This window comes from Juglans regia, chromosome 6 (genome assembly GCF_001411555.2).
Source record: "Juglans regia cultivar Chandler chromosome 6, Walnut 2.0, whole genome shotgun sequence".
Lineage (NCBI taxonomy): Eukaryota > Viridiplantae > Streptophyta > Magnoliopsida > Fagales > Juglandaceae > Juglans > Juglans regia.
The window spans coordinates 11,176,636-11,200,422 of record NC_049906.1 but is presented as its reverse complement, the minus strand read 5'-3'; the positions used below and the strand labels follow the sequence as shown (position 1 = coordinate 11,200,422).

At 35.8% G+C, this 23,787-nt stretch overlaps 1 protein-coding gene across 1 annotated transcript; it reads left to right on the top strand.

Moving 5' to 3' along the window:
• Positions 1-6,447: 6,447 nt before the first annotated feature.
• LOC108980931 (putative wall-associated receptor kinase-like 16) lies at positions 6,448-10,544 on the top strand. The gene is made up of 4 exons (XM_035690658.1): positions 6,448-7,312; positions 7,523-7,690; positions 9,340-10,445; positions 10,507-10,544. Exons 1-4 carry the CDS (start codon positions 6,448-6,450, stop codon positions 10,507-10,509), a joined length of 2,142 nt encoding a protein of 713 aa, XP_035546551.1. The 3' UTR covers positions 10,510-10,544.
• The last annotated feature ends 13,243 nt before the right edge of the window (positions 10,545-23,787 follow it).

The following is a 23,787-nucleotide window of genomic DNA, read 5'->3' as shown; positions in this document are numbered from 1 at the left end:
GAGCACATCACAAATCCATTTCATAATAACTTGCTAACTATCCTCAAGTCCATGTAAAAATATCAAAGGGGTCTCGGTCTGAGTATTTCATATTTTCAGAGAGGGGAATGCTTAGGTAGATTTCCTGGCTAGGATGGGAGCGGAGGGAAGCAACGGCCTATGGTGGTCTTCTATGGATATTCCGTCTCGCCTTAGGGGCTCTTTGTGTATAGAAGGACTAGGTCTTCCTATTATTCGAGCTAGTTAGGTTTGTTTTATTTTGTTAATCTTACTTGGTCTGTTTTGTTTGCCTCACATGTTTTAATATTTATCTGGTTTTTTTGGTTGGCTTATTCTGGTTTTTGGGTATATGGTATGGTGTTTTGGTTGGTTTATAGTCTTTTTTATACCTGGGCTTGGGGTTTTTTTTTTTTGAATATTTGTAACCCCAGGTATTTGGCTTCTTATTGGCTTGGTGTCTAGGTTTTTTTTAGGCTTGGGTTTTGGTCTTTCTTGAATATTTGTAACCCAGGTTTTTGGTTGTAACCACGGTTTTCCTCCGCCATAAGTGAGGGTTATCAATAAAATTGGAGTACTGTCCTCTTCTTAAAAAAAAAAAATCCATGTAAAAATATCATCGTGACTGTAATTGTGTTATCATTGGAAAAGCTCTGCGCATGCAAGGTCATGTATATAGTCGCTTGTTCATAGTTCACACAGTTCTATATTCTAGACCTAGAATTTGATATGAGGGTCAAAGCATGCACTATGCGCTTCCGAGGATCCTCTCAATTTCAAGTGTAATAGATGGTATTGGTTTAGTATAATACATAGAGTCTTTTGATCATTTTATTTAGAAATAGCCTTTTTCTTCTTCCCCCTCATAAAGCTCTCTCCTCCCGTTGATAAAATTATATTGATGGCTGTACTTTATCTTTTAATTAAAACACCCTCGAAGAGCATACTGTAGATAAAATAAAATTAGAGCAAAACCATCTGTATATCTTATTTTACCTATAGTATGCTTTTCAAGGATACATAAGATACATGTGCAAAGCTTGGACTTTAGTAGCACCTTAGAATATTGGGCATATGCTCGAATAAATCATAAATGTCATTGTCATTAACCCAAAATCATGTCCTCTGTTAAATTCATGGAATATCAAATTTGTCTGCTTACAATGGACATAGTAAAAGAATGGCCCCATTTCAAACTCGTCCAATGGGTTGGCCTGGGTTGCAAAAGGAGTTCCAGCGCCCACTCTTATTGTCAAGAGAGTTGTTAGACTTATGTTCCATCCATTCATTTTAGTGCCGCAGGTGGTGCAACATACTGAGCGGTTGCATCTTTCCGACTAATGGGATTCATTGGAGATGATCTTCTGTCCAATAGTTCGGCATCTTCAATTGTAAATGTGCCATTGTTGCTGGATTGGATCTTCCAGGTCTTGTTTTCCTCATGTAATCATAGAAATTTGTGAACATGCCTTTAAATTTAAAGAAATGACAGTAAGTAGCAAATATGAAGGTCATTAATTATGACTTGAAAAGTTTGTGGAGTGAATAAAATGCTTGAAACATTTCCCATAGCTTTTGGTGTAGACAAAACCTATTGCCTGCTGTCATTGTCGCTGCCAGCAATTATTTGAGGGAAATTGGGTTTGCTTGACTTAGAGTTTTTGTGTAGAGAGGGCTGGAGAAATAGGTTGAGTTATAGTTTAATTATTGAGTAATATGATCAGTATGTTTCAGAGCTCGAACACAGACTAGAAAATGAAAAAAATTGTTATCCAATTCATCTTTCATGGCGCTGTGAATGGTATTTTGGAAGTGTAGCTGATGATCTGGCTTGGTGGGTTTGCAAGCTTATAACAGATGGGTTGTGCTAGGGCTTCTATCCTACAAAGAATTCAAAATAACCACTCTTTTTGTTATTTTTTTAATTTTTTTCTCTTATTAAATTTGTGGTATATGGATGATAAGTAGAAAAATTTAATTATTTTAAGAAGAATAAAATCAAAATAAATTTTAATTTTTTTTAAAAAAGAAAAGAAATTATGATGTATGGTGTGTGAAGCTTATGAATAGCAAAACTCATTTTTTAATACTAGATGAACTGTTGGAAGTTAGACAATGAGAAAAGATAGACATAGGCATTACACATACTTTTCCTAAATATCACATCTATGATTCCATTAGCATCACTCCTCATATTAACACAAATGTCGAGAGCATATTGAAAAAATATTCCCAAGTCCTATAATTAAATAAAACTAAATTAAAACAAAGCCAAACGATTGCGGCCTAAATCAACTTTTCTCTTTGATTGTTTCAATTGGATGCTTACTTTTGACTAGTTCAATTGTTTTTTTTTTTTTAAGCCTGTAAAACTATTTCTTATTCACTTGTCTTTATTCTGCGACAGTGGCAGGCAACTAATGGTGGGTTTCATGGTTGACACAACGAAGATAGTGTGATACTTGTTATCTGTAACGTCTTAATAGAATGTTCAAATCATATGATTTATACTTTAAAAAGGCACATCAATAATATAATTGGAGTCTCATTGAAACCTATAAAAAGTAAAAATTTCTCACTCTCAAATAATGTAAAATTCCATATATTACCTATGACTAATACTGACATACTGGCATACTAGCATTTTCATAATATATAGGCCGAGAACAACATTTATAAAAAGAGTTGTGTTACTTCCATCGAGGGTGTAGTCTAACAAATTCTTTCGAGACGGTCAAATGCCCTTTTTTTATTTTTTTTTAATATTTTTAAAAATTTTAAAAAAAATTCACAATATCATTAAAAAATACTTAATACTAAGTAAGAAAAAATTGTCCCCGTTGTCGGGACCCAAGCATTTCTGATATAAATATTTATGGGTCTCGCTCGGTCAACTTTCTAAATTTCATCAGTTTAACTAATTTCAGCCATTAGATGTTAATAACAACGTCTCATCACAACCCGTAAGATCGTATTCTTTTCATATGTCCAAGCTCCCAATTAATGGCGTCGTCTTCCATTGACTAGGAAAAGTCTGGCCGGTTGCTGAATTGGTCTAATATTTCATCCTTATATGCGTTTATAATAATTAGAAGCTACCAATTCTGCCGGCCTCCTACTCATGACTTAGGGCACGTTTGGGTGTTGAAAAGTGTTGAGAAGTGTTGAGAATGTTTGTGAATAGTTATGAGTAGAGATTGAAGTGAGTTTGTGGGTCCCATTGAGAGTATTTTGAGTTGTTTGGATGTGTGAAGTATGTTGAGTTGTTGACTTTTGAGTAGATAGTTGAAAAATATGTGGGTCTCATAAATATTATAGTGATTTTACTTTTAATAATAAATATTATAATGATTTTATTATAGTGATTTTTTAATATTAATAAATATTGTAGTGATTTTATTTTACTTTATATATAATAATAATAAATATTATAATGATTTTATTTTTAATTTATATATAATTGTGATAAATATTATAATGATTTTATTTATATATATATATAGTTATAAATATTATAGTAATGTTATTTTTTATTTATATATTATAGTGATTTTATTTTTAATTTATATATAATAGTGATAAATATTATAGTAGTTTATTTTTTATTTATATATAATAGTGATTTTATTTTTTATTTATATATTATAGAGATTTTATTTTTTATTTATATATTATAGCGATTTTATTTTTTATTTATATATATTAGTTATAAATATTTTTTATTTATATATTATAGTGATTTTATTTTTTATTTATATATTATAGTGATTTTATTATAGTGATTTTTTAATATTAATAAATATTGTAGTGATTTTATTTTACTTTATATATAATAATGATAAATATTATAATGATTTTATTTTTAATTTATATATAATTGTGATAAATATTATAATGATTTTATTTTTAATTTATATATAATTGTGATAAATATTATAATTATTTTATTTATATATATATAATAGTTATAAATATTATAGTAATGTTATTTTTTATTTATATATTATAGTGATTTTATTTTTTATTTATATATTATAATGATTTTATTTTTTTTATTTATATTTAATAGTGATAAATATTATAGTGATTTTATTTTTTATTTATATATAATAGTGATAAATATTTTTTATTTATATATTATAGTGATTTTATTTTTTATTTATATATTATAGTGATTTTATTTTTTTATTTATATATTATAGAGATTTTATTTTTTATTTATATATAATAGTGATAAATATTTTTTATTTATATATTATAGTGATTTTTTATTATTTATATATTATAATGATTTTTTTATTTATATTTAATAGTGATAAATATTATAGTGATTTTATTTTTTATTTATATATTATAGTGATTTTATTTTTTATTTATATATTATAGTGATTTTATTTTTATTTATATATTATAATGATTTTATTTTTTATTTATATTTAATAGTGATAAATATTATAGTGATTTTATTTTTTATTTATATATTATAGTGATTTTATTTTTTATTTATATATTATAGTGATTTTATTTTTTATTTATATATTATAGTGATTTTATTTTTTATTTATATATTATAGTGATTTTATTTTTTATTTATATATAATAGTGATAAATATTTTTTATTTATATATTATAGTGATTTTTTATTATTTATATATTATAATAATTTTATTATTTATATTTAATAGTGATAAATATTATAGTGATTTTATTTTTTATTTATATATTATAGTGATTTTATTTTTTATTTATATATTATAGTGATTTTATTGTTTATTTATATATTATAGTGATTTTTTTTATTTATATATTATAATGATTTTTTTTTATATTTAACAGTGATAAATATTATAGTGATTTTATTTTTTATGTATATATAATAGTGATAAGTATTATAGAATGTTTGTGAATAGTTATGAGTAGAGATTGAAGTGGGTTTGTGGGTCCTATTGAGAGTATTTTAAGTTGTTTGGCATGTGAAGTATTTTCAAAAGTACGAAAATATTTGAAAAGTGTTGAGGTACCTCCGTTACCCCAACACAGCCTTAATACTGCATGCAGAAGCAGCTTCCACGTGATGGCCTGAGAAAATTATTAAACTGATATGATATAAAAAAAGAAAAAATGATAGCTATCATTTGTATTAATGATCATGTTTTTTTTTTTTTTTTTGGATTTGTGCTTGTTTATTTTTTAATATTGTAAGTGTTTTTTAAAATTTTTGTATTTTGTTTTTCAAAATGCATAAAAAAAATTACTTTAAAAAAAAAATTTAAAGATTTTCGTCCCAAAAGTTTTTCATCCTCAGTTTGTTCCATAAGCCTGTCCCAAAAAACTTTTTTGAGACGAAATTTGTCATTTTTATTTGAAAATATTTGAGCGGATTTTTCTCTTTTTTTAGGGAAAAAATCTTGTCCCTAATAATCATTTTTTTTAGACAAAAGATTTCTTATATTAATCCTATTTAGTTTTAATCGAATCTTGATTAGAAAAGAAGGAAAAAACAAAAAAACAAAAAGAAGAAAAGAAAGACCTGCAATATAGAAGGTCTCGTTTGTTTTTACAGATGAGATGAGATACGATAAGATGAGGTGCGATAAGATGAGTTGAGATTAAAGTTAAAAGTTAAATAAAATATTGTTAGAATATATTTTTTTAATATTATTCTTGTTTTGAGATTTGAAAAAGTTGAATTGTTTACTTTATTTTGTGTGAGAATTTAAAAAAATTGTAATAATTAGATGACATTAAATGAGATGAGTTAAAAGGAGTTGTGAAACAAACTTGTGGTGTTGCATGTAGTGTTTTAAATTTCTTACCGTACCGGCCGGTACAATCGAAATTTTCGCACCGGCCCAATGGCCAGTACAGGTATCCTAAGTGTTTCGTACCGGCCCAAATACCGGCCTTACTGACCTATATTTCGGCTTGTACTAGCCTGTATTTTGGCCTAGTACCGGTCGATATTTCAGCTTTTAATTTTTTTTTCATTTTTTTAAACTACAAGCCTATTTTTTTGATCCCCAATTGAGATTAGATTATTTATAATATATATATATGTATTTATATATAATTTATTTGTATATAGACTATTATTTTAGAATATAATTTATATATATTTATATATATAATTTATTCAACTATCTCGAAATGGTATACGAAACGATATCGGTATTGAAATATTTCGTTTCAATGCCTTGACCAATATGCCATCCGGTATGGTATTCAAAACATTGGTTGCATGTATACAACCAATGTATACGTGACTGAACTTTCTTTATCCCATGACTGTTTCTTTATACAAGGGAAAGTGTGGGGTGCTGAACTGGTCTTCATCCCATGCATATGCCTATATATTAAGCAAAGACTTGATAATTACTTCCAAATAAGCACTTGCGAACGCAATAGAATCACATTTCTGTTTTTGAAAAAAACTATATATAGTTTCTGGCCATGGGAGTACTCACGAAGCTTTTGCAGTTAATCTCATTCAATGGAGTGATACTGCTAATTGCGATGGTGGCAGCAGCGGCAGCTCAAGCCAAGCCTGTCTGCGACAACATGTGTGGGGGTGTAGAAATTCCATATCCATTTGGCTTGAGTACTAGTGAAGAATGCTACTTGGGCAAGAACTTCAGTCTCAGTTGTAATAGCCCTGATCATACTCCAATTATAGGCAGTGTCCGTGTCACAAACATATCCATTAAGGCTCATGAAATGCATGTCATGGCAAGTGTAGCCCAAAACTGTTACCATGCGAATGGTTCCCCCGAATCCAATTCACCAACCCAGTTCTGGGCAGGAATATTCACCATTTCTACAACAAAAAATCAGTTCATTGTTCTTGGCTGTGACACTACGGGCATTATTAGTGGATTTAAAAACGGAACAAGCTACTCGACAGGGTGCATATCTCGATGTAATAAGCGTAGCGATGCGATCAACGGATCTTGCTCTGGCGTTGGCTGTTGCAACATAGGGTTTCCAGATGGCTTAGAATATTATGGAGTGAAACTTTCAAGCTCTGAAAATCACACAAACGTATGGAACTTCAATCCTTGCAGCTATGCTTTTGTTGTCCAAAAAGGAAACTTCAACTTCTCCACGGACTACCTTCAGAAATGGCCACACGAAAGGCTTCCAATAGTGCTTGATTGGGCAATTGGGAATGAAACCTGCGACGAAGCTCGGAAAAAAGGGGATTTCGCATGTCAGGATCAGAATAGTGAATGCCATGATCCAGAAACCAGGCGGGGGTACCAGTGCAAGTGCAAGGAGGGTTACCAAGGGAACCCTTACCTCCCTCACGGTTGCCAAGGTATTTTATATATATACATACATGATCAATATATATATATATATATATACACACACACACACACATATATATAAAGCTAGCTTCGATCCTGAACGATAAACTTAAATTAAGGAACTTTGATTGATTTCACTTAATATTTTCCCATTCAATCGTTTCGATATATGATGTCATAGCTTGATCGATCATGATGATCACTTGACTCGCGCGCAGACATTGACGAATGTAAGGATCAAACTCATAAATGTAGCAGAGCGGAAGGCTGTGTCAACACCGAAGGCAACTATACATGTCGTTGCCCCAAGTGGTACCGTGGGGACGGAACAAAAGATGCTGAAGGCTGTGCTGCGGATTTCGTCCTAATTATTCAGATTGCCATTTGTAAGTATATTTTACCTGCTAATACTCACTCATGTACGTTACGATTTATCAACATCTATCTACTCTTGGATTGCCAAAATTAATTAACTTAACTGCTTATCAAATTTGCAGTTGATTGTGAATATATAGATATATCATATCATGTATGGATGATATTCAGAGTACTTCATGACGACCTACCATAGATTTGTCTGTATATAGAAAGTATAGATATATCATATCATGTATGGATGATTTTCAGAGCACTTCATGACGACCCACCATAGATTTGCCTGTATATAGAAAGTCAAAGTAGCCGGCTAGATATATAATTCGAAAAAATCTACACAGCCTCATATATATCCAATGAATGAGATCATCGTTCGACTATGATATATATCCAATGAATGAGATCATCGTTCGACTATGATATATATCCAATGGCCAGCTTTGCGTACGTCCACTTCAATGACCTGCTTTGCGTACAATTAATTAAGCTTGATCATGACTAGGATTTTCTTTTTCAAAATTAAAATATGAAGGTAGTTTCTAATTACATAAATACATCAAACTTTATTTATCTTATTTTCCATCTAATTAAATATCATCATTTTAATTTTTTTATGTGACTTACAAATGATTGAGAATTATTTATTATTGTTTTTGCTTATTAATCTGTAACTATTTCAAGCACATTGAAAATAAGGGTAATGATTAATGAGATTTACTATGCATCAGTCAGTATTTACTCTCACACCCCACATCTATAGCTTTTTCATAGGGTGTGTGGTTATTTTTCAAAGGGTATGAGAGTGTTTTTCATAAGATGTGGAGTGTAGAGTAGTGAAAAGTGACTGATGAGAAGAATTTTTCATGATTAATTTAGGAAAATGCTTGAATGCCTCCCCAATCTATCCCCCCCTGCATATGTGTTCCCTCATTTATTTTAATTTTTTTTTTCTTAATGGTTAAAAAAGTGACTACAAATGAATTTTTATATTCTTTTAAAATGTTTAATTAAAGATGTTTAAAAAATGTTTGAAAGGAAAAAAAAAAAAAAAAACAAGCACTAGGTACGTACACATTGGAAGGGCACATTGGGGAGGTAATGTACGTAGCATTGTCCTTAATATACTACAAGAAAAACCCTTTATTAGGTTTGGGACATCAAATAAAACACAAAATTCTCATCTCATCTCATCTCATCATTACACATTTTTCAAATCTCCATTCAAAATATAATAAACAATTAAACTTTTTAAAATCCCAATATATACCTTTTTCAAATTCCAAAACAATAATAATATTAAAACTTAATATTTTAAACTTCAAAACAAAACACAAAATTCTCATCTCACCCCCCAAACTTACCTTAGTCTATGCTGCAAAAAAAAAAAAAAAAAAATTGCTGGGAATAGCATGCAATAGAGACGATTTCTGTATCCTAACAGGCCTTACACTTACAACCCTTTGCTTTTGTCGTTTGGATATTTTTTGATTCTTTGAATCATTAACCGAGGAATAACATGAGAGTGATTAATTTATAAAACCGAGAAATTAGATAAATATATTTTGATTCTTAGCTGCTACGTACCCTTAATTTTGCTCAGAGTGGCATCGTACTTCAAATGAATAATGGCTTTTGATCGGCGGCATTTCAAATATTGTAGGTGCTGGAGTAGGCTTTATTTGTATGCTAGTGTTTACCTCTTGGTTGTACTTCGTATACAAGAAAAGAAAGATAATGAAGCTGAGAGAAAAGTTCTTTCAACAGAATGGAGGCTTGATTTTAGAACAGCGACTCGGCAGACAATTAGAAGGATCTACAGAAACACTCAAAATCTTTACCGTTGAACAGCTACAAAAGGCTACCAAAAACTATGATGAGAGTAGGATAATTGGCCGAGGAGGTTTTGGTACGGTTTACAAAGGTTTTTTAGCAGATAATAGGATTGTTGCCATCAAGAAGTCAAAGATAGAGGATGAAAACCAAATTGAGCAATTCATCAACGAGGTGGTTGTGCTCTCCCAAATTAATCATAGGCATGTTGTCAAACTCTTGGGATGTTGTTTAGAAACACAAGTTCCTTTGCTTGTCTATGAATTTGTCCCAAATGGTACCCTTTTTCAGTATATTCATCAGGAAAGCAATGCGTCCGCATTTCCTTGGGAAACCCGCTTGAGGATAGTTGCAGAAACAGCTGAGGCACTATGGTATCTGCACTCTACAGCCTCAATACCCATAATTCATAGGGATGTAAAATCAACAAACATACTGCTTGATGATGACTTCACTGCAAAAGTCTCCGACTTTGGAACTTCAAGATTGGTTCCGAGAGATCAAACCCAACTAGCCACTGTAGTGCAAGGAACTCTTGGATACTTGGATCCTGAATACTTGCAAACAAACCAATTGACAGAAAAAAGTGATGTCTATAGCTTTGGAGTGGTGCTCGTGGAGCTACTTACAGGAAAGGAAGCACTTTCATTTGCTAGGTCCGAGGAGCAAAGAAGTCTGGCTATGTATTTCATTTCTTCCATAAAAGAGGAAAGATTATTTGAAATTCTTGAAAATGACATAGTTGCAGAAGGAAATAAGGAGCAAATCCAACAATTTGTGGAGCTTGCAAGGAGTTGCTTAGCAGTAAAAGGGGATGAGAGGCCTACAATGAGGGAAGTAGCAATGGAATTAGAAGGAATAAGAAAGATGCAGAAGCATCCTTGGGTTAACTTGGAAGCAAATTCGGAAGAGGTCGAACACTTGCTTGGTGAGACATGCGAGGCTAACAAATATGGGGAAAGTAGTAGTACTATAACTACTGGATATCATCATAGCGTGAATGACCATGGAACATACGCCTTGGGAGATGGAAGATGAATGTTTTATGCTAACCTAGCTATACGGATCTTGATGTTATTTTCTTATATATCATGCATATATGCAATTTCTTGCTTTTATTTTGTATGTGTGTTCCCTTCTACCGGTATGACACGTCCTTTGTAGTTGTTATCTAATGTGGTCAGCGACTCTGCAGTAAGTGCTTGTTTTTCCTGTGTTTTCTTTTTTCTGTTTCACTCTTCCTCGTATGACATTGCCATCTTGTTTTTATGTTCCTACAGTTGTAATATTTTAAGTTGCTGAACTGCTATATATTGTCATACTGCTCTGCATACATATCATCGGTTATTTATACTTGATTGACATATTGCATGCTTTAGGTTGTCTTGAGATATAAATAAATAAACAAAAACGTACTTCTTCGATTGCATGAAATGCTCAGTTGACATAATGCTTTCCGTTCTGTGAGGGGAGGCCCACCCCAGAAGGGCTTAAGCCTAGGAATGCCTAACCACAAATCCCAGGCCAGAATAGGGGAGCTAAAGACCCTGGGCCACAGGATCAAAGACCGAGTGCACAACACCTTGCAAGAGCCCGAGATACAAAATTATACGTCGGAGGGAATTGAGAGCCCGGGGCGAGAGGATCGGAAAGTGAGCGCAGGCCCAGTCAAGATTGGCCTGTCGACTCAAGGCTCGGGAGGAACGCTTCGGGGGTCGGCGAATTAACAAATCTAATCACCAAGCTGGACGAGCACCACATTGGCATGCACCTGGTCCCAAAGTCACTGACCCCAAGGCACGAGCCAACCCGGATCAGTGTCAGGGAGTTCGGCATGCGCGACACGTCCCAAGAGCCAAGGACGGCTCGCCCGCGATCTGACACCTCCTGGCATGACAGAGAAGTGGCGGCCAGACAGATGTAGGACGACTGGCACGACGCGATCTCCCGCTAGGTCGTAGACTGACACCCACTAAAGCAAAAAGGAATGAGCGGTGGCAGGCCTGGCGTCTGACATGCCATGATCTCCCTCAACCGAAGGGCTCGAATCAAGTATAAATAAGGGAAAATCCTCCTACGGGAGACCCTCGATTCAACCTGCATAACAATTCTACTTTGCTCTATATTTCCTTCTCCCTCACCATAGAACTATCCACTAACTTAGGCATCAGAGTGACTTTGAAGGCCAAGGTAGCCTCTCTTTCTTCTTAGTTGCAAGCACCAAGGAGCTTGGGCTTTGCAGAATTGTTCGGGCTATAAACACGACATTAACACGTTCAGTCATGGAACTTCTGTGACTCTGTCCAAAGGGTTTGTATTACTCCAAAAGCATGCAAAATATAATGACTCTCAAATAGATCATCCTATAGATTTTAAGTTCAAATTAATGCCCATAAGAACTAGCTCTTGCACGCACACATTATATAGCCTAATCCTCTTCAAGATTAAACAAAAGTATGTACAAGCTTTGACAAAAACTTAGACCACAAAGAAGCCTAAGACTATAGGTCTCTAAACACTTTCTACTAAAATTCCTTAACATTAATGATGCAGTAAGCATGATTGGGGGCAGCACAGCAAGCGACTTACCAAAATAAACAAAGAAATGTAGCCGTGAATAGAGGAGGTCGTTGATAGCTTCATATAAGGATCATTGAAGATTTTATTTCCTTTGAATAAAGTTTCATTAATTGTTATTTCCTTTTCCAAATAAGTTTCCTTAGTTGGTTTCTTCTGTATAAGGGGCCCGAATATGGGATGTAACGCCCCGTCCCCGAGGGTCCGGAGAGTTAGCTCATAAAACTTGATAATCAACTCTAACAACGCTAGAGTACTTCCAAAATCAAGGATATATATATTTTCCAAACTTCCAATCAGCGTAAATACTTCAAATTAAATAAACCACATAGACTCATTTATCCAATTTTCAATCCAACAACCCAAATAAAATCAACTCTTCTTCATGTCTCAAATAACAACTAGAAATAATATAACATTAACATAAGTCTCCATAAACCGTCTAAATCCATTGAAGCAAACTTAAGAAAAATAAATAACCTCCAACATCAACACTAATATCATGAGATACCCAACAACAATTTACTGCTAATCTTCTCCATAAACTCTAATACTGATCCTCAGCTGAACCATCGATGTCATCTGAAATATTATAAAGATTAACGGGGTGAGTTATCAATAACTCAGCAAGCAGAGAGCATATACTAGCATGTAAACATGAGCATTTATAACATTTGATAAGCAGAACAAAACATTTACTTTCAGAATGCAGAAACAAAACTTTGTACAAAAGCATTAGAGCGAAATTTTCAGAAAAATAAACTTATTCCAAAAAGAGAATCCGTTGGCATTTCTAAACTGAAATATTATAATCATATCATCTCTTAGCATCACATCGGGACAAATACCATGTTTAACCCCCGTGGTAGGGTTATAAACCACCATTATACCCGTGGTTGGGCCGTATACCATGTTTCACCCCCGTGGTAGGGTTATAAACCACCATTATACCCGTGGCTGGGCCTTAACAGAAACAGAACAGAACATTATCAGAACAGATCACATTCAGAAACAGAATCAGAACTTTATGCCAAAGTTTTTCAGATGACACATCATATCAAAACAAAGTACTGAAAAGCTTCAGATCATTTCACGTGTTCGAAATAAACAGACACCATTTTGTTTATTCAAAACAAAAACTTTTAGACTTTCATATTCGCTCTTTTTGTATAATTCAGAAACAGAATGCACAAAATTAACTCATGTCTACACCAGTCATGACAGAAAATACTTTCTCTTATAGAATTTATGCATATGCAGAACAAACATATAAGATTATTTTTAGATTTCTTTTAAAAAATAAACATGAATATTTTCAAAATCAACCTCATTTCATTTCTTTTATGCAAAACTAGTATATGAACCCCGCTTACCTAAACTTCTTAGCTTTTTTGAAATTTTTCCTCAAAAATGTCGAGTCGAATATAAATCGTCACCTATAAAAATAATAACATAATTTTCGTAAGTTTTCAATCAATCACGGATTTCGATATTTAATCCTAAACTTCTAAAATAACCTATTTTAATATCTCAAAACTTAAAATCCTCGTAATGCCAAGATATATCATCACTTCCTAAAAATCTCCAATATTCACCATGACCATCGTCAAATTCAAAACACCAATATTCAAACCTAAAACAGCCAACAAATTTCATAGCATAAACCAATCTCACACAAACTCCATCATCAAATCCAACCGACCCCCCCTTACTCCACGGACTCAGTCCGGCACAACCAACAAATTCACAGTAAATATGAATTAGCACAGAAATATATTTAAATCTCAAAAGTTCTTTGGGAAAAATACTTACAATGCTATAATATAATTTTTGAAAGATCACGGAAGTGCTAGAAACGGCGACGCAGCAACAAAACAGTGCGAAATGCACTGTGGCTGTGGATCTCAGAAACCCACTTTTGAACGGGTGTAAACGAAGACTCGAGATTGATAGGGTAGGGCCTAGGGATGTCGGTGAAGCTAGTGGTGGTGGTAGTTGACCGTGGGTGGCGGCGCAAAGGGTGGTTGAAGTGCAAAAATATCCAAAACGGAAATATTAATGGTGGGGCTTCACCGATGACAGATCGGAGGTGGGGTTGGGTCCATTGGGTTGCTAGGAGGTCGAGGATGATGTGGTGAGAAAGATAGTGGCCGGAGGTGGCGCGACAGCGGCGCAGCGGCGCAGCGGCGCAAGGAGTGCCGCGGCTTGGTGATGCGCGTGGGAGCTAACGGCGGCGCGGTTGGGGCTGTTACAGGGAAGTGGTTGCCGGTCGAAGGGGGAGGTGAGAGGGAGTGGCGGTGTCGGTCATTGCCGGCGCACGGCGGCGGGCTGGGGGAGAAGGGAAACGGATGGAGAGAGGGAGGGGAGCTTGCGGTGCGCAGGAAGCAATGGAAGAAAAAGAAAAGAAAGAAGGAAAAGAAGAAAAAGAAGAAAAAGAAGAAAAAGAAAATGGGAAAGAGAAAATGTAGGGAAAAAAAATGAGGTCCAATCCTCATAACTTGAGTCACAAAAATGATCCAACGGAAACGATTTTAAAACAGCAAGTAAAATAAAATAATTCAAACGTAATGATTAAAATGAAAATAAATAATTAAACCTAACAATAAGTTAATTTAATATGAAAAACAATTTAAATGTATTACAATAATCAACTATAAGAAAGCACTTCAGAATATTTTTCACAAAATTAAAATCATAAAAATAAATCCACTAAAAAATCTAACCAATTTTAAAATAAGAGAATAAATTTTTAAATTAATAACAAATAATCTTTCAATTAAAAAAACACTAAAATACGGGGTGTTACATGGGATGGATAGTGGTGATCATTTTTCTGAATATTATAAGGATTTACAGAGTTTTATCAATAAAACTGGTGGCTCGTAGTTTGGGAAGACGTAGCTCTTCTCGAATTTTCCTTCCTTGGTACGTTTCCGCTACGTCAATTGGCATCGGAGCAAGGTTTCGCCTGACTCAATAGCAAGAAACGAAGGCAACCAACACAAGAATGAGGACCTCAGTTCGCTAGCCCTTTGGAACTCTATCCAAACTCAGAACGAACAAAACCAGCAACGGCTTGAGGGGATTGAACGCATGTTACAAGAAATTCAAAGTTCCATCACCAATGTCCATGTGGAGGGCAATAGGAACCAAAATGAAAGGCAAGGAGATGAGGCTCATCCAGGTGGAGGAAGGGGACCTAGACGACCACCACTAAACCGTGGTGGAGATGACTCCTCCAGTGATGAGGAATTCGGAAACTTGGTGGGAGGAGGAAATCATAGGGGTCGTGATGGCAATACCAACTTCAAAATCAAAATTGATTTGCCATGTTTCAACGGTTATCTTCATGTTGAAAGTTTTCTTGATTGGCTATCGGAAGTGGAAAACTTTTTCGACTACATGCAAATACGAGAAAATCAACAAGTGAAGTTAGTAGCTTACAAGCTAAGGGGTGGAGCATCGGCGTGGTGGGAGCAAACGCAGGGTGCCAGGACTATCAATGAATATATGGAAGATTTTTATCGATTGAATTCTCTGAACAATCTCTCAGAGACTGAGGGGCAGCAAGTGGCGAGATACATTGGGGGACTACGCGTTGCCATCCAAGACAAGGTCACCTTGCACACTGTATGGACCCTATCGAAAGCAGTCAACTTGGCTATGAAAATTGAATTACAACTTGCTCGCCCCACCAGGTCACCAAGCTATGCAACGGTAAACAGAGTAACTAAACCACCAACTCAATTGAATCCACCACATGTCCCTTCATCCAATCATGACCAAAGGACGCAAAATATCCACCAGGGTCCCAAATCCAGCACCACTCCAACTGGGGGCAGGGAAGCCTCAACCAAAATCCTTATAGCAAACCTATCAGTGGCAAGTGTTTTCGCTGCAATCAACCAGGACATCGCTCCAATGAGTGTCCTGCTCGAAGAGCCATTAACATGGTGGATGGTGAGGATTTGACCAAGGAGGACGAAGGCGAAGAGGATGAACTTGTTGAAGGTGACGAGGGTGATTTAGTGAACTGCGTTATTCAGAGGCTCCTCTTGACGCCAAAGCTTGAAGATCATACCCAGAGGCACGTTATTTTCAAAACTCGCTGCACCATTAATCTAAAGGTTTGCAATCTGATTATCGATAGTGGGAGCTGTGAAAATATTGTGTCAAGGGCATTGGTTTCTACGTTACAACTGAGCACAAAGAAGCATCCCAGGCCATACAAGATCAGTTGGATAAAGAAGGGCGCCGAGACTAAGGTAACCACTACTTGTCGAGTTCCATTTTCGATTGGCAAATTTTATAATGATGTAACAGACTGTGATGTGGTGGAGATGGACGCGTGTCACGTGTTGCTCGGAAGGCCGTGGAAATTTGATGTGGATGCCACGTATAAGGGACACGACAACACTTATTCCTTTTGGTGGCATGAAAAGAAGGTGGTGTTGTTGCCCACGAGAGAGAAGTCCAACAAAGTAGCAATGCCTGAGAAGAAGAATAATTTTCTTATGGTAACCGAAGATCAGTTCCTGATGGATGCAAAAGAGAGTGGAGAAGTTTTGACGTTGGTGGAGAAAGGGAGAACTGACGAGGACATTCCCGAATTGCATCCCCATGTTCAACAGCTGCTTGAAGAATTTTCAGATATTGCTCCTCATGAATTGCCGCCTGGTCTACCCCTCATGCGAGACATACAACACTGCATTGACTTGGTACCGGGCGCCAGCCTCCCCAATTTGCCACATTACCGAATGAGTCTAAATGAACACAAAATTCTTCCAGATTAGGTCGAGGACCTCATTTGCAAGGGGCTGATCGGTGAGAGCATGAGTCCCTGCGCTGTTCCAGCCTTGCTCACTACAAAGAAAGATGGTAGTTGGAGGATGTGCGTGGACAGTCGCGCCATCAACAAAATCACGATACAATATAGATTTCCTATACGGCGATTAAATGACATGCTAGACATGCTTGCACGCTCAAGAATTTTTTTCAAAACTTGCTTTGATGAGTGGTTATCATCAAATATGAATTCGACCCGGTGATGAGTGGAAAACAACTTTCAAAACAAAGGAAGGTCTTTACGAATGGCTAGTCATGCCATTCGGCTTATCCAACGCGCCCAGCACCTTCATGAGGGTCATGCACCAAACTCTCAAGCCTTTCATTGGCAAGTTCGTTGTTGTATATTTCAATGATATTCTCCTGTACAACCAAGACAAACAACAACACATGGTGCATTTGCGCGAAGTGATCTTAGTTCTAAGGGAGAACAAGTTGTACGTTAACTTAAAGAAGTGCAATTTTATCACCAACAGATTACTATTTCTGGGTTTCATTGTCGGTGTAGATGGAATTCATGTTGATGAAGCAAAGGTTCAGGCTATCCGAGAGTGGCCACGCCCCTCAACCCTCACGCAAGTTCAAAGCTTCCATGGACTAGCCACATTCTACCGGCGGTTTATTCGGAATTTTAGCACTCTAGTGGCACCAATTACTGAATGCATGAAGAAGGGCAGATTTCAGTGGGGTGATGAACAAGACACAAGCTTTGCTGTCATTAAAGAGAAACTATCTACAGCCCCGATTCTTGCCCTGCCCAGCTTTGAAAAATTATTTAAGGTAGAGTGTGATGCGTCCATTGTTGGCATTGGGGCAGTTCTCTCACAAGAAGGTCGACCTATCGAATTTTTTAGTGAAAAGCTAAACGAAGCAAGGCGCAAGTGGACTGGTTACGAGTTGGAATTTTATGCAATAATCAGGGCCTTAAAGCATTGGGAGCACTACTTGGTTCAACGCGAGTTCATTCTGTATAGTGACAGCCATGCGCTGAAGTTCATTAATACTCAAGCCCACATGAACCGAATGCATGCCAGGTGGATCACATTCATACAAAAATTCATCATGGTCATTAAGTACAAGTCAGGCCAGCACAACAAGGTTGCAGACGTTCTCAGTCGACGGGGGGATCTTTTAGCCACCCTACGAACTAAAATTACTGGCTTTGAACAGCTCAAAGATCTCTATGTTGAAGATGATGGCTTTGTTGAGACTTGGAAGAAGTGCAAACTCAAATTTCCTACAACAGATTTCCATATTCAAGATGACTATTTATTTCGAGGCAACCAATTGTGTATCCCACGGGTTTCTCTACGCGAACATTTGATACGTGAGTTACTTGGTGGAGGTTTGGGAGGCCATGTGGGTCGAGACAAGACTATTGCTTTGGTTGCCGAGCGATATTATTGGCCACAATTGAAGAGGGACGTTGGCAGGTTTGTTAGAAAGTATCCCATTTGTCAAGTGGGAAAGGGGCAAGCTCGAAACACCGGACTTTACACCCCTTACTAGTGCCAGAAAACATATGGGAAGATGTGAGTATGGATTTTGTACTCGGCCTTCCGCGCACCCAGCGTGGGGTGGACTCCGTCTTTGTTGTGGTTGATAGATTTTTGAAGATGGCTCATTTTATACATGTCGAAAGACAGCCGATGCTTCTAACTTCGCCCTCCTCTTCTTTAGGGAAGTTGTGCGACTTCATGGAATTTCGAAGTCAATTACGTCAGACAGGGATGTTAAGTTCCTTAGCCATTTTTGGATTACCTTCTGGAAGAAGTTTGAAACCAACCTCAAATATAGTAGCACTTGCCATCCGCAAACTGATGAGCAAACAGAGGTAACAAACCGCACATTGGTCAACATGGTCTGGTGTATTTCCGGAGACAAACCAAAGTAGTGGGATGTATGCCTTCCACAAGTGGAGTTTACTTTCAACAATATGATGAACCGATCCACTGGGAAAACACCATTTGAAGTTGTCTACACTCGCCCACCAAAGCATACTCTAGACTTAATCCCACTTCCAAAACTTCCTGGCGTTTGTATTGCAGCAGAAAATTTGGCGGAAAGAATACAACAAGTTCACTCAGATGTTCGCGTCAATTTGGAAAGGGCCAACTCATGTTACAAGCAAGCAGCGGACAAGCATAGGCGAGTGAAGATTTTTCAAGAAGGAGATTTGGTAATGGTGCATTTACGAAAGCACGTTTCCCAGCTGGAACTTACAACAAGCTGCAGAATAAGAAGTTCGGACCATGCCGAATTATGAGGAGAATAAATGATAATGCTTATATCATTGACCTCCCCGATAACATGTCAATCTCTTCTCTTTCAACGTAGCAGACATTTTCGAGTACCATCCACAGATGAAGAACTCTATCCTAACCATAGCTCGAGGACGAGCTTCCTTCCGAGTGGGGAAGAATATGATGCAGTAAGCATGATTGGGGGCAACGCAGCAAGCGACTTACCAAAATAAACCAAGAAATGTAGCCGTGAACAGAGGAGGTCGTTGATAGCTTCATATAAGGATCATTGCAGATTTTATTTCCTTTGAATAAAGTTTCATTAATTGTTATTTCCTTTTCCAAATAAGTTTCCTTAGTTGGTTTCTTCTGTATAAGGGGCCCGATATGGGATGGATAGTGGTGATCATTTTTCTGAATATTGTAAGGATTTATAGAGTTTTATCAATAAAACTTGTGGATCGTAGTTTGGGAAGACACAGCTCTTCTCGGATTTTCTTTCCTTGGTACGTTTCCGCTACGTCAATTAAGATGGAAAAAAGGACTTAAAATAGTCTTCACATGCTCAATCTGCACATAAAAGTTATACAAATCTACAACAATCTGCCATCAAGTGAAAGGACAAAGCAAAATAAGTACATCCAGTAGTGATCGTGATTCTTGTTAAAGAAATCAGAAAAATAAAAATCAATTATGTCATGTTGTAATATTGCGTAGCTAACTATAGTGGAACTAGATGTATTTAGCCTGTGTAATGCCCCGTATCTAAAAATCACATTTTACAATACAAGTATACATTTCAAAGTCTCAATAATACATAAAATTTATTTGTTCAAACCAAATATATGTGTTCCCCTAGAAGCACATCAACAAACTACTCCAACATAATTAATTAAGGACATCACAAAATCCCAATAACAACTAGGGTTGTAAAACTAAACTGGAGAACCAGCCCGAATGGCCTTGGACCGGTTGGTTAGGTTCGGGACCAGTTCCTCTATTTTAAAAACCAATCATAATCGGTCTTGTCTCGATTTTATGTTTTCTAGGACTAGATTGAACCGCACTGCTTCGCATATTTATATATTTTTAATTAGTTTTTAACATTGTATATAATATTTTTTATATTATATATAATTTTTATAAATTATAATTTTATATGAAATAATGTTATACTACAACAGAATTTGGTTTTTGTGACAATTAAAAACCATCACAGAAAGTAACGTTCGGACGTATAAACTGATGTTCGAATGTTAACCTGACTGATTAACGTTCATTGTTTTTGCTTCGCACCATTGATATTTCCGTTCGAACGTTAACTCGATGACATTTGAATGTAACATTCAGATGTTAAAGGAGAAAAGTTCGAACGTATCATTTTTAACGTTCGAACATATCAATTCTTATCATTTGAACATTTTGCTTAAATTCATTGGCATTTTATTCAAACGTTGATTCGAACGTGAATCAATGTTCAAACGCTTGTTCTTTACGTGCGAACGTTATGATTAGAAATAGTAATTTTGTAAAATTAAAAACCATACAAATTGTTTCATATTACACCATAAATGTAACAACTAATAATATTTTATAGAGTTGCAAAAATGGACAATAAAAGTTTCTAATATTGATAATGATATATTGATCATTTCTTTTTCTTTTCTCGCCCATTGTGATCTTGCTGAATTGACATAACACATTCCATCTGGACCATCATCTTCCTCTACACTTGCTCTGGGACTTCAATGTGTATTCTCTCATCGTGATCTCTTTGTTCCTCCTGCATACGGGTCTCTAAATCAGACTGTCACGATAAGAGAGACTCCAACTCCTATTGTCATGAATTCATTTGCTCAATTTCTTGGCGTGCTGCATCTAAATCTTTAGTAAGAACTTTAACTTCAGTAGTCGAGGTCTTGGAGGATGAACCGATTCACTTGAAATAACATCCCAAACCTCTTACCAAACCAGATTTGGTCCCGAGCACTTGCGTGAATATGTCTATATCCCTAGGAGATGATTCCTCAGAGGCTGATTGGATCTCAATCATTTCTTCTTGTAATTACAACAAAAATATGGTAATAAAGCTCACATATTAAAGGAAACGAGGAATCAAACATAATATGAATTCACATGTTGCATAATTTAGTCACAGAAAATAACAACATTTACATAATTATTTTTAGCGACAGGATCAACCCATCAACTCACTCACTGTGCTCATCAATGTGAGTAGCAGCATAGACATAAATGAGGGAGAAATTTTTAGGATCATCACGTTTCTAATAAAGCCACATTAGTAAATTTAAAAAATAATGTTAGTACTTAAATAAAAGAATATGATAAAAATGAGTGAGAATTAATAAGTTATCAATTACCATTTTATCAGCAAGACGTTGGAATGACCTTGAGCTGGTGGATTGTCAAAGCAGTTGTATTTTGTACATTGATAGAACTTAAGTGCTACAGGAGAAATTAACAATGTTAAATATAATATATGAAACCAAAATAGATGTAAATAACTTATAGAGAATAAATGTAAAATACTTGATAATTTGGACTTGCGAAAATATCACAACACTTATTCCAATCGTTTAACTTCAGTTTTTGAAAATGAGACTGAACAGCCTCTTCCAATGTCTCGAACTTCTTGAAGTGGTCATGGCATCGTCTCTTGTGACGTCGAAATAATGTAGCCATTAACTCGTTCACAGTTTGCACATCCTTGCTATGGTCAAAGTTGACGTCGAATTCATCCTAAGAAGTGAATTGCCTTAAAAATATGAAATCAAAACATCTCTAAATAAATTTACATTCGCATATAAACTCACCAGTACAAGACTTCGAATGTGATCCTTCACCTCATTCAGAACATCTCTCTATGATTGCACATAAAATGGGGCATAAGCTCGGATTAGTGTGTTGACTTAGGAGGCAAGCGATGCTGCACTATTATCCACTCCTCTATTGAAGTTATCAGGAATGTTGACCTTGATTTTTTCAGGCCTTCTATTTCTTTCAAGAGCAAGGCCATGTGTGTAGCCACGTCCGCAAGGTGACAATGCATCAACTAATATTTTTAAAATAATTAAATATAGTCCCCAAAGTATTGAAATATAATTAATTATCAAACAAATTTCCTTACTAGTAGATGTCGACTAGTTGTCTGTCTCCTGTGTATTAACTTATTCAGGAACGGAGTCCAGTCATGAACGAGTTCGGGACTTGGGGGAGGAGGCACATTTATTCGTTGTCGTTAAGGTGGCATCCTTGAAAATGATTAATTTTATAAAAGAATTAGTATAGAATAATTTATAAAAAAATGTATTGTACTGTCACCTATGTAAATAAAATACATAATACTTTTATTCTTCATTTCCAAATGTATTTTGCATGCTTGTTTCATAATAGACTTCAATAACATCTTCGTCGTCATTATCTTCTTCTTCGTCTTCTTCATCGACTTCCTCTTCGGACTCTTCTTCTTCTTCTTCTTCTTCACTTTTTTCATGAACTAAATGATCATTTAATATGGATGGGTCGAGATGTATGGGTGGGACGTCATCTCGACATAAGAGGATTAGTTCAAGTGCACCCAGGTCAACAAATAAATTTATACCCTCTCCATCTTCCTGGTAGGCCTCTATAATCGGAGTGTCATTTTCGTCTCCACCATGGTCGTGATCTGCTACCATTCCTGCATCATCTATATTCCGAGTCATAAATTTTTGTACGACTAGCCAAGTTATCTCTCCACTATCTTCATCGGCCCCTTTCTTTGGATCAACCAAGTAATAGACTTGGGTAGCTTGACAAACCAATACGAATGGATCATCAACGTACCATTTACATGCAGTATTGACCCTTGTAAAGTGACTATCCCTATGTATCGAAACCCGACCACCGGCTATATCCCACCCGGATATTTTAATCCGATAATGTCACGTATGACACCATAGTAGTCAATGTCATCTGTTCCATGACTTCCCTCGACCAACACATCACAGTTTTCCGTCTTTCGATTACATTTACGGTCCATAGTATGGAATCTATAACCTTAAACTGTGCATGCAGTGTATCGAAGTGATCTGTGTGAGGGACCACAGGCCAATGCATGCACTTCAGAAGAAACTGATGCAGGATCATTAGCACGATGTCATTGCCGAGCTTTTGGGGATTGATCGCATAGTTGAGATATTGACTGCAGGATATGCTCAGGTTATGCATGGATCCCAAGTAGATGTGGATGTAGGCACTTCTGCATCATCTACTGGCCTAGTTGACTAGTCGGAGGCTGGGGATATTGATGAGGAGGATGGCGACTGAGATGAGGATTTCTACATCCTCACTGGGACTGACCGAGACCGGATCAATAGGAAGAACTCCTTAAGCCAAGTATAGCTCCTCCATTTTTTCCACATATTGCATCTTATTGTTGCAACGAATGTGGTTCCTGTGGGACAAAAGGCCACATTTAACCAGAAACTCGCATTATTCGTTATACAAATGGCACGTAAAGACCCCATCGACTTGCCACTTCATATTTTTAAGAGGATCCGTTACGAGGCGAATGTCGTCTTCACGGGAAACCTCCCATATGGAGTCCTCAT